This window comes from Lynx rufus, unplaced genomic scaffold (assembly GCF_022079265.1).
Source record: "Lynx rufus isolate CCGP_SWC_20201006 ecotype Redwood Valley unplaced genomic scaffold, mLynRuf1.p SCAF_11, whole genome shotgun sequence".
Taxonomy (NCBI): Eukaryota; Metazoa; Chordata; class Mammalia; order Carnivora; family Felidae; genus Lynx; species Lynx rufus.
In genome coordinates this window covers 33,563,119-33,576,018 of record NW_025814825.1, presented here as the reverse complement: position 1 = coordinate 33,576,018, position 12,900 = coordinate 33,563,119, and the positions used below count along the sequence as shown (strand labels likewise).

At 37.3% G+C, this 12,900-nt stretch overlaps 1 protein-coding gene across 1 annotated transcript in view; it reads right to left on the bottom strand.

Annotated features, from left to right (window-relative positions):
* The window catches only part of BTAF1 (B-TFIID TATA-box binding protein associated factor 1), a 121,713-nt gene that overhangs the window by 43,280 nt on the left and 65,533 nt on the right, over positions 1–12,900 (bottom strand). Inside the window, exons 18-20 of the mRNA XM_047073165.1 lie at positions 12,551–12,725; positions 10,886–11,089; positions 651–1,077 (exon numbers count right to left, since the gene is read on the bottom strand). Of these exons, the coding sequence (XP_046929121.1) occupies positions 651–1,077; positions 10,886–11,089; positions 12,551–12,725 (806 nt within the window). The remainder of the gene's footprint in view (positions 1–650; positions 1,078–10,885; positions 11,090–12,550; positions 12,726–12,900) is intronic.

The window sequence follows — 12,900 nt, the reverse complement described above, 5'->3', positions numbered from 1 at the left end:
AACTTTCCTCTTCCAGTTTGTTCACATATTTTTCAATACATATACCATACTAAAGTTGTAAATTTATTACATTTTGAATAACTTGCTTTTCCAAAATCCTACTAACAAAAATAAATAAGTAAATCATATTGGACTAAGGCATGGAAAGAAACATTGGTCCTTGATACTAGCCTATAGAAAGCAATTCTTATTTTCCAGATGAAATCAGAATGGCTACACATTATTTACTAAAGGTAACAGAGTTCACTTATCTTACAAAGCATGCGTTAAAATAGAGAAACAAGAGTTTTATAGAAGAATTTGTATTCAACATTTGATACAATTAAGTTTCTAGCCTCATTAATAGTAAAATCCTATAATGATGTTCTTGAAAGAGAGGTTAAGGGTTAACACCTGTCTCACAGATTTCAGTCATCTTATATGAAATATCAGGGGTTTTTTTAGGTCTTTTATGAATACCTTATTTGAGTTTAGAGGAATATATATATATTTTTTTATATATATTATATATTTATATTTATTACCAATATATACAAAATGGGAAAAAGCTCTCACATAAACTGGATTTGTGCTTAAATGATACCTACAAGTCAATGAAAACAGATGTAAATGGTTAATTCCCTATCCCAAATGAAGGTTCAGACATATACCTTTAGAATTGTCTTGGCCACTCTGTGTTGGTACTGGACATGTGACACAAGGAGTTAGATATGGGTCCACACAAAGTGAGCTACAGAGGTTTTTAATAATTTTTGAATTGGGGCAGGGTGTCCTTGTTGTGCACTGCTGAAGGAGTTTTGCTATGCACTGAGCTGCATAGTTTTGCACTAGTGTATTCTCTTCTTTTTTAATTGTTTCCATTAATGGTTTTATGATAGGATTTAACTTCTCCGGAAGCTGCTGCAAACTCACAACTGCACACGCAGCAAAAGTATGCACTCGCAATTGCAACACTTGCCACTCCTGGTTGGTCTCTGTAACTGTCATTTGGACCTGCTGTCGTTTACTATCTAACTGCTGTAACACTTGAGGATTTAAATCGAAAGATGATGTGACTTCATTAAAAACAGTAGTGACCTATTAGAAAAAGAGAAATTAAAAATCATTAATGACATTAACCCCAAATACTCTGTAAACCAAAGGGCAACAGCAAGCTGTTTCAATTTTTAAGTTTCACAAAATTTAGTATTGCTGGTATTCAGTAAACTAAAAAAAATGTCCAAACCTCCCAACTTGAAACTTGATTAATTTAACATTAGCACTGTATTCTCTAGGACAGTCTCCATGTAACACTATTACAATACCATTGACTATACTGCTTATGCTACACTGTAAACCTGAAACTAACGGATCATTGTGTGTCAGCTATGGACACACAAAGTCTCCTGAGATCAACAAAATTACCTATCCTTTACACATATCTGATAAGTCTAGGAGAACATTACACAGAAGGCCAACACAGTAGTTTGGTGAAATGAGAAAACTATCAACAAATATAAACTAACCTAATTAACAAATATCAAAACTCACAAATGTCCTTTCAGGGAAAAACTCTTCTTCTCAACTTAAAAACTCTGGGGGCAGCTACTGATAATTGGCTAAGTATTGCTAACTGGATTATTTTCATTCTTTCTTTGACCTCCCTTCCAGTAAAAATGCCCAAGTAGGAGGGGGCAAAAAAGGGAAAGAAATTGGTATAATATTCACAAATATTTTACTTACCAGGAGCTGCCTAAAGCTATAACCCTGTGACATCAGACTACTTTACAAGCCACATTAAAAGACTGCTCAATACATCTTTAACAACTCTGAGATATAACTCACATACAAAAGACCCATCTGAAGTGTACAATTAAAAAGAAATAAAGTGTACAATTAAAATGATTTTTATTTTGTTAGAGTTGTACAACCATCACAATTTTAGAACATTTTCATCATACCCAAAATAAAATTCATACCTGTTAACAATCATTCTTCATTGCCTTCTGGCCCTATGCAACCATTTATCTATTTTCTATCTTTATATGTGTGCCTATTCTAGATATTTCATATGAATGGACTAATCCAGTACATAATCTTTTGTTACTGGTTTCTTTCATTTAGCACAATGCTTTCAAGATTCATCAGTACTGTAGTAATGAATGTAGTATTCTTTCCCGTTTCTTGCCAATTAATATCCTGCACTATATGGAAATATACCACATTGTATTTATCCATTCATTAGTTGATGGATATCTGGGTTGTTTCTACCGATTAGCTATTATGAAGTTATTTCATGAAGGTTAATGTACAAATTTTTGTGGGGACATGTTTTCTTTTTTTTAAATGTTTATTAGAGAGAGAGAGAGAGAGAGAGAGCGAGCGAGAGCGTGAACGCACGAGCAGGGAAGGGGTGGGGGCAGGGGAACAGAGGATCCGAAGCGGGCTACACTGACAACAGAGAGCCCTACACACAGGGAGCCCTACATGGGGTTCGAACTCATGAACTGTGACATCATGACTTGAGCTGAAGTCAGACGCTCAACCAACTGAGCCACAGAGGAGCCCCATGTGGGGCCATGTTTTTTAAATTACCATCTAAAGACTGTGTGAGGGCTTGCATAACAAAAATAGTCTTCTTGTTTGACAGGTAACTGTAATCAAAGAGAGGCCCTATAAATAGGTCCAGTCTAAAGACTATTGGTCAGAGAAGCCTCCTCCATCAGGAGAACCTAATTTTTCAGACTTAGAAATGATCAATTCTGGGACTCCTAGGTGGCTCAGTCAGTTAAGTGTCTGACTCTTGATTTCAGCTCAAGTCATGATCTCATGGTTTGTGAGTTCAAACCCCATGTTGGGCTCTATGCTGACAGTGCAGAGCCCGCTTGGGGTTCTCGCTCTCCCTCTCTCTCTCTCTGCCCCTCCCCTGCTCGCTCACTCTCTCTCTCAAAATAAATAAATAAACTTTAAAAGAGAAAGAAATTATCAATTCTAGTATGGGCAAGACTGATAATGCTGGCCTCTTATAAAAAACAAAACAGGCACACAAGTAAGATTTTATCATTATAAAATATGAAAATTTTTAAATTGAGCTCTATCTGCTTGACCTTGTCAGTTTCCTCACTACGCAGAAACACAATCACATACCATTTCTAGCTTATACTTTCCACTTTGTATTATCTATTTATTCAACTTCTGCATAAGATTTATTGGAAACAGGACCTCACTGCTAAAAGTTTGAAAACACTGTCCTAAATGTAATATGCTTTTGTCAATTTTTAGTGATTCTAAGCAGCTAAGGAAAAGCTTTCCAATCAGCCCAAGTTCATTGATTCATTCACTCAGTACTCAAGTGTTTATTGAGAAATACTAAAAGATGAGTAAGACCTAATGTCTTCATAACCTCAAAACAATGTAGAGACTAATATGGGAGACAGACATATAAGTAAATAAGAAAACATAACATATAACTGAGGTAAGCACAGGCTGCCGTGAGACACATTGGATGCTTAACTCTTCTCAGGTGATAAGATAAGTGGAGGCTTGTCCCACCGAAGTGAACACTTGTGATGTTTTTAAAGAATGGGGTAAGTCAGGAGTTGTAGGGTCATCTTGGCAAACAGACTGAGGTGAGGATGGTAAGTGAGGCATTGTCCAGGGACCTAAAAACAGCTAATCATGGCCTGAGTACAAGGTATAAATGGAAGAATGTCAACAGATGAATTCTGGATAAGCATAGAGGGTGGAGGGTAGGGAATTCCTGACGAAAGAAACGGGAGCTCAGACTCAGAAGGGAGAATGAGTGAGGCACAGAAAGTGAGTGAGCATATAGTATACTTCTGCAAGAAAGCTAACTACACGTAAGTGGAGGAAGTTTGAGAAACAGTAAGAGATGAGGAATTTATTTTTAATTATTTTTTTATGAAATGTATTGTCAAATTGGTTTCCATACAACACCCAGTGCTAAGAGATGAGGAATTTAAAGGTGTGAAAAGAAAAACAAAAAAGCTAAAATAAAGGAAAACAAAAATAATGTTTTTAAGCAGGGGAGGGATGCCTTCAGAGTGGCACTAAAGGACTTTACAAGTCTAGCACAACATGCAGGATGAAATGGACCAGAGACCACCTAGAGCCTCAGAGATGAGTCAGGACCTAGTCATGAAGTACTATGGCCCTTGACTGGGTTGTCGCAATGAAAACAGGGAAAAGATGAACATATGAGGCTTTTTGGAAGAAAATGGTGACAAGATTTGCAACTGTGGATTTAAAAAGGAATTTTACTGTTAAAAAAATTCCAGTTTTTGGGGCGCCTGGGTGGCTCAGTCAGTTGAGCTCTGACTTCGGCTCAGGTCATGATCTCACGGTTTGTGAGTTCAAGCCCCACTTGGGCTCTGTGCTAACAGCTCAGAGCCTGGAGCCTGCTTCTGATTCTGTGTCTCCCTCTCTCTCTGTCCCTCCCCCGCTCATGCTCTGTCTCTCTCTGTCTCAGAAATAAACATTACAAAAAAAATTTTTTTTAAATTCCAGTTTTGGTTATGTTAAGCTGAAGTGACAGTGAGATATCCAACTAAAAATGCCTAAAAGAACAACATCAAGACATCAAGAGAAGATAGCAAAGCACATGGGTAAGAACTAACTTGTGAGAATGATAAGAGATAAAAATCTTAGGGAAACGCTCATATTCGGAAGGTAAGAGACAAAACAGGATTCAGTGAAAAAAATTTTTTTTTTTTTTTAATTTATTTTTGGGACAGAGAGAGACAGAGCATGAACGGGGGAGGGGCAGAGAGAGAGGGAGACACAGAATCGGAAACAGGCTCCAGGCTCCGAGCCATCAGCCCAGAGCCCGACGCGGGGCTCGAACTCCCGGACCGCGAGATCGTGACCTGGCTGAAGTCGGACGCTTAACCGACTGCGCCACCCAGGCGCCCCCAGTGAAAAATTTAAAAAGCAGTGGCTCTTAGCTAAGGCTAAGACTAACCTTTTAAAATTGCCCTTCTCCCAAAAAATATAAATAAAAAAATAAAATTGCCCTTCCTGGGTGGGGAGATGGATGAAATAGGTGATGGGGATTTTGAGAAAAACACCTGTCATGATGAGCACTGGGTGTTGTATGGAATTGTTGAACCACTATATTTTACAACTGAAATTAATGTAACACTGTATGTTAACTAACTGGAATTAAAATAAAAGCTTAAGCAATCCCTATCAAAATAACACCAGCACTCTTCACAGCTAGAACAAACAATCCTAAAATTTGTATGAAACCAGAAAAGACCCCAAGTAGCCACAGCAATCTTGAAAAAGAAAACCAAAGCTGGAGGCATCACAATCCCGGATTTCAAGCTGAATTACAAAGCTGTAATCATTAAGACAATACAGTGGCTTAAGACATCAAGACAATACAGTGCCAGTAGGCACAAAAACAGACACTCCGATCAATGGAACAGAATAGAGAACCCAGAAATGGACCCACAAACGTATGGCCAACTAATCTCTGACAAAGCAGGAAAGAATATCCAATGGAATAAAGACAGTCTCTTCAGCAAGTGGTGCTGGGAAAACTGGACAGCAACACGCAGAAAAATGAACCTGGACCACTCTCTTACACCATACACAAAAAGAAACTCAAAATGGATGAAAGACCTCAATGTAAGACAGGAAGCCATCAAAATCCTAGAGGAGAAAGCAGGCAAAATCCTCTATGATGTCAGCCGTAGCAACTTCTTACTCAACACGTCTCCGGAGGCAAGGGAAACAAAAGCAAAAATGAACTTCTGGGACCGCATCAAGATAAAAAGCTTCTGCACAGCAAAGGAAACAATCAGCAAAACTAAAAGGCAACTGACTGAATGGGAGAAGATATTTGCAAATGACATATCAGATGAAGGGTTGGTATCCAAAATCTATAAAGAACTTATCAAACTCAACATGCAAAAGACAAAGAATCCAGTGAAGAAATGGGCAAAAGACATAAATAGACACTTCTCCAAAGAAGACATCCAGATGGCAAACCAACACATGAAAAAATGCTCAATATTACTCATCATCAGGGAAATACAAATCAAAACCACAATGAGATACTACCTCACACCAGCCAGAATGGCTAACATTAACAACTCAGGCAACAAAAGATGTTGGGGAGGATGCAGAGAAAGAGGATCTCTTTTGCACTGCTGATGGGAATGCAAACTGGTACAGCCACTCTGGAAAACAGTATGGAGGTTCCTCAAAAAATTAAAAATAGAACTACCCTATGACCCAGCAATTGCATTACTAGGTACTTATCCAAGGGATACAGGTGTGCTGTTTCGAAGGGACACATGCACCCCAATGTTTATAGCAGCGCTATCAACAACAGCCAAAGTATGAAAAGAGCCCAAATGTCCATCAGCGGATGAATGGATAAAGAAGATGCGGTGTGTATGTGTGTGTGTGTATATATACGTACACACACACACATACACACACAGTGGAGTATTACTTGGCAATCAAGAAGCATGAAATCTTGCCATTTGCAACTATGTGGATGGAACTACAGGGTATTATGCTAAGCAAAATTAGTAAGAGAAAGATATCGTATGACTTCACTCATATGAAGAATTTAAGATATGAAACAGATGAACATAAGAGAAGGGAAGCAAAAATATAAAAACAGGGAGGGGGACAAAACATAAGAGACTCTTAAATACAGAGAACAAACAGAGGGTTGATGGCGGAGGGATGGGCTAAATGGGTAAGGGGCATTAGGGAATCTACTCCTGAAATCATTGTTGCACTACATGCTAACCTGGATGTAAATTAAATCATTTCATTAATTAAAACATTTAAAAAATAATAAATAAAATAATTTTTAAAAAAATGGGCAGAGGTTCTGAACAGATATTTTTTCAGAAGGCATACAGACAGCCAATAGTACAGGAAAAGATGCTCATTATCATGAGGGAAATGCAAATAAAACCACAATGAGATATCATTTCATGCCTACCAAATGACAATTATCAAAAAGACAAGAAATAACAAGTGTTGGCAAGGATGTGGAAAAAGGGAACCCTTGTGCACTGTTAGTGGGGATGTAAATTGGTGCAACCACTATGGAAAACAGTATGAAGTTCCTCAAAAAATGAAAAATAGAACTGCCAGATTATCCAGCACTTCCACTTCTGGATATTTATCTGAAGAAAACGAAACAGTAATTTGAAAAGATACATCCACGCTTATGTTCACTATAGCATCATTCACAATAGCCAAGATACACAAACAACCTAAGTGTCCATGGATGGATGAATGGATAAAGATGCAGTATGTATCTACAATGGGACACTACTTTGCCATAAAAGAGAATGAAATTTCCCAACTGCAACAACATGGATGGACCTTTAGGGCATTATGCTAAGTGAAATACATCAGAGAAAGACAAATACCTTATGATTTCACCTACTGTGGAATCTGAAAAACAAAGGAACAAACAAAACTAATAGAGAGCAGACTGGTAGTTGCCAGAGGGGAAAGGGATAAGGAGGAGGTGGAATGGGTAAAGGAGGTCAAGAAGTACAAACTCCCAGTTCTATAATAAATAAGTTATGGGAATGTAATGTACAGCATGATGACTACAGTCAGTAATATTGAACTGCATATTTGGAAGTTGCTAAGATAGTAAACCTTAGAAGTTTTCATCATAGGGGCGCCTGGGTGGCTCAGTCGGTTAAGCGTCCGACTTCAGCTCAGGTCACGATCTCGCGGTCCGCAAGTTCGAGCCCCGTGTCGGGCTCTGGGCTGATGGCTCAGAGCCTGGAGCCTGCTTCCGATTCTGTGTCTCCCTCTCTCTCTGCCCCTCCCCCGTTCATGCTCTGTCTCTCTCTGTCTCAAAAATAAATAAACATTAAAAAAAATTTAAAAAAAAAGAAGTTTTCATCATAATGGGGCGCCTGCGTAGCTCAGTAGGTTGAGCACCTGACTTCGGCTCAGGTTATGATCTCACAGTCCGTGAGTTCAAGCCCCGCATCAGGCACTGTGCTGACAGCTCAGAGCCTGGAGCCTGCTTCGGATTCTGTGTCTCCCTCTCTATCTACCCTTCCAATCCCTCCCCCCCCCTTTCTTAAAAATAAATAAACATTAAAAATTTTTTTTTAAGTTTTCAGCATAAGAAAAAAAAGTTGTCAGAAATAGTAGGGAGGGAAGAAGGGAAGCAGAGGCAAAATGGATAAAGAACTACAACAATCAGAAAAACAACTTTATAAAATAATTCAGGAAAAAATAACAATTTTAGCCTTCTCTCACAGGTGAAAGAAAACAAATTCCAGTATATAATTTTTTTCTAATTAGAAAAGAGGATAAGAAATGAAGACTGCTGTTTCACAGGAATCAACACAAATGCCTCAGTTCCTGATCCTATAACTCAAGAAGGAAGAACTCATTTACACCACCTAACTTTAAGAACTTAGTAAGTACAAAGTTACAAAAATCAAGACATTGGTGATGGCATGAGAGACAAAACGACTGAACAGAATACAGATATAGATCTACACCTATACGTGAACAAATTTTTGACACAGGTGCCAGAGAATTCCAATTGGGACTGGGAACAGAAAATCTTTTCAATAAAAGATGCTTGAAAAACTGGTTATCTTTGGGGCACCTGGGTGGCTGTTGGTTAAGTAGTGCTGGCAGTGCAGAGCCTGCTTGGGATTCTCTCTCTCCATCTCTCTCTGCCCCTCCCCAAAATAAATTTTTAAAAATGTTTCTCTCTGCCCCTCTCTCAAAATAAATTTTTAAAAATGTTTCAAATTGAAAAACAAACAGAATTCAATTTGTACTTCATAGTAAACATAAACATTAATTCAATATGGATGATAAATCTAAATACAAAAGCTAAAACTGCAAAACTTTAGAAGAAAATATATGTAACTATCTTCACAAATTAGAGATAAGAAAAGGTACTTTAGGTCACAGAACACAATAACCATAAAAGAAAACAACTATTAAACTAGACTTCATCAAAATTAAAAATATCTGCTCATCTAAAGACAATTAAGAAAAAGAAAAGGCAAGCCACACACTGGGAGAAAATATGCAGGAAGCATCTATCTAACAAAGGATTGGTATTTCAGGATATATATAAAAACTTCTACAACTCAGTAATAAAAAGACAACCTAATTAAAAACAGGCAAATGATTTCTACAGACATTTCAGACAGGAAGGTCTTCAAATGGCCACTAAGACATAAAAAAGTGTTGAACATATTAGCCATCAAGGAAACACAAAGTAAAAACCACAATGACACTATCATACAACGACCAGAATGGCTTCAGTGAAAAGGAGCAACCACACCAAATGTTGATGGTGATGTGGAACAACCAGAACTCACACATATTGCTGGTAAGAAGATAAAATGATATAGCCGCTTTGGGAAAAGGTCTGCAATTTTTTATAAAAGTAAATAAACAACCACCCTAAAATCCAGCAATTCTACTCACACGTATTTACCCACGAGAAATGAAAATATATGTCTACAAAGACACTTGTACAAGAATGTTTATAACAGGTATTTCATAATAGCCAAAACCTTGGAATAGCCCAAGTGTTCATTAACAGGAGAAGGGCTTAACTGTGGTGTATTTATACAGTGGAATAAAACTAAATAATAAAAAATGAATTATTGATATATATAACAACATGGATGAATTTTAAAAAATCATGCTGGAAAAAAACCCTTAAAACCAAACAGCACAGAGTTTATGATTCCAATTATACAAATTTCTAGAATTGGCAAAAGTAACCTATGATGGAGGAAAAATCAGAACGATGGTTACTTGAGGGCAGGGACAGGCAGGGATTGACTACAAAGTGGTGACAGTACTGTCTGTATCTTGATAGGGATTTGGTTTTCATAGGTATCGTCATCTGTTAAAATTCATCAAATAGTTTAAGATTTGTGGACTTCATAGTATTTTACCTCACAAAAGAGCAAAAACCATAAATACTGAATTTTAATGATACAGGTACATATATAGATATATCAGTTTACTGATATCTGTAACTAATTTATAAATGCATCAAAAAAGACAGACTGATGAGTAGACAGTGCAAATATATGTGATAAAGCAAATTTAGTAAAATGTTAACTCTGCAATCTAGTTGGGGAGTATATGAATGTTCATTGTGTAATTCTCTTACCTTCTCTCTCTTTCTTGTTTTAAGTTTTCGTTATTTAAGTTATCTGTCCACCGAACATGAGGGCTGAACTCATGACTCAGGAGTCACATGCTGCTCCAACTGACCCAGCCCGGTGCCCCTCCCTTACTTTTATGTTTAAATATTTTCATTATAAGTTGAGAGAGGGCTTGAGAAATACTCAGGAACTTATACAGAAGCAGTTTATTCTATACTCTGCCAGTATTAAGCAAAACTGAGAAATGACCAAAAAAAATGGAACAGGTTTTTCTAATAAAGGTACATTGGTTTGTTAGAACCTGAGATTTAAAGAAAATTCCTTCCCCCTCCTCTAATTTCAGAAAAAAAAAAAAAAAGGGGGGGGCGCCTGGGTGGCTCAGTCGGTTGAGTGTCCGACTTCGGATCAGGTCATGATCTCATGGTTTGTGAGTTCGAGCCCCGCGTTGGGCTCTGTGCTGACAGCTTAGAGCCTGGAGCCTGCTTCGGATTCTGTATCTCCTTCTCCCTCCCCCACTTGTGCTGTGTCTCTGTATCTCAAAAATAAATAAATGTAAAAAAAATTTAAAAAAAAAGTCAATGCAATGAAAACTTTTCTGAAGGGCAGGAGTGACAGGCTATCAAGCCATGGATAGATTCAACAAATTAGTGTTTTTGTGGTAAATATCACATGACAAATTTCTAATCTTTATTTCATGCTCTATCTAAAATTAAGAAAGTTGCTTCTTTACTCACCAAGTCATTAGCTTGATCTATTGTAAAAACATTGTTGTTTACTCTACTACCAACTTCAATATGTGCATCAGTTAATGATGAAATAAGCTGTTTACATTCATTCTGCATTCGTGTGAATGGAACGGCAATTTCATCATAATATAAATGTTCTGAAAGGATATCAAGTAAACGTGGCTGCACAGCTAGGGTAACAGCTTTACACTCCTAAAATATAACAGACAAGAAATATTCAGGACAAATATATAAACATAATTCTAGAGATGCATACATTTTCACTTGCAAACTACAAAGTTCTAAATTCCTATTCATCTTGAATCTATGTTCTGTTACCTCCCAGAACATCGTTAGTTGCAGAGAAAAGGTATCACACCCAAACTACTATAATTTTAATATGAATCACTATAGAACATGCACATGGAACTATTATAATTCCATTAAATTTTGCACCTAATTACTCCTACTTTACTCTGAATTTATACCAAGTTTTTATATATATAGCACGGACTTAAAAATATAACTGTAAAAAGAAATCAGTCAGAAAAGAACACTTAGCATGCACTAAAAATGTTATTTAAAAACTCATTATTAGATTTCTTAACAGTTGAACCCATAGCTTCACATGCCATACTGTAGAAATGGATATATATAATTTAAAAGCTACTTACCTGCCCCCAAATTTAACTAACCCTTCCCACTCTCTCTGGTTGTTGCCTGCCCCAACCAGAGGGGGAATGGCCTCAGTGGTGAGCCATGAGGGGTTCTGTGGGATCTGGGTGGTCAGCCTGGGCTTCACAGAGTAAGTCCAGAGAAGCTCTGTGAGGGTCCAGAAACCGAACTGTCAACACTTGCTGCTGAGTCTGAGAGGCACAAAAACACAGCATCACTGCCTCTCCAGCACACCGAGTCCTGCCTAAAAACAGATGAGCCTTGCTTCTTTCCAGAGGCAAAGCTGGGGTCTCAGATGCAACAGAGCATGGCTCAATTACTTTTAGACATAGCTTTGACAAACTGCTAAGAGGCAGTAACAAGAAACTCTCACAGCAAGTGCAGACAGTTAAATTTCCAGAATTCCAGTTAATGGAATAAACAAAGCCAGCAGGAAGTTTCTTTGATTTACAGAAGTAAGTCTTACACAAAATCACATATCTTATTAGAAGTTAAAGGTTAAAAGGGCTGCAAGAGAATGGCTTACTTGGAAACATGAAGACTTTAGTTTAAAGATGGAGGTTTTATTCTTCCTGTGACCAAAAATTCTGCCCTTGCTACTACTCATACAAATCAATCTCAAAGCCTCTTATCTTTTGTAGTGTTCAGATATTAAGGAATGAATGACCAACAGTTTCTGGACTGCTTCCACACATACACATGACTGTTTTGGGACAGACATTTCTTAACAGATTGTAGTATCAAGAGCAAACATTAAGTATGGTCATAACTAGTAGTCTCAGGTACGAAACTGGGGGTTCTAAGAAAAAAGTCTAAGGTTAAAAGCAACTGGAAGAGAAATAATGTTTCACTACAATTTAGAATACTTTTCTAGAACTGTCGGATTTTTATACAGAGAAAATTTTGTTCTGTTTATAAAATATAATGAAAATAATCTTAACAGCTAATGGAAATTGGTTTACTTAGCTTGTCTTCATTACTTTTGGGGAAAAATCTTACCTTTTGTAAAGCAGCCCATTCACAGATTACCAATGCAACACTAATTCTCTGCAAGGCAGATTTGGAGTTCAAATAGAAGAGTAGTAACTGGCCAAGGGATTCAGCTGGCTTAATTTCTTGGGTTACCACATTTACACCCGGATCACAAATACAGCAACAAAGTGCTCCTAACAACCTAGGAGGGAGAAAAAAGAAGTTACTATAGAACTTACTTGAAGTAAAGTTTCCCCTATTGAAGCTATAACTTTTCACAACAAAGATATAACTCCTCTTTCATCTTCATAAAAAGATATAAATCTTATTTAAAACTTCAAAAAAAAAGAAAAACGTTTAATTACACTTTTTCTTAC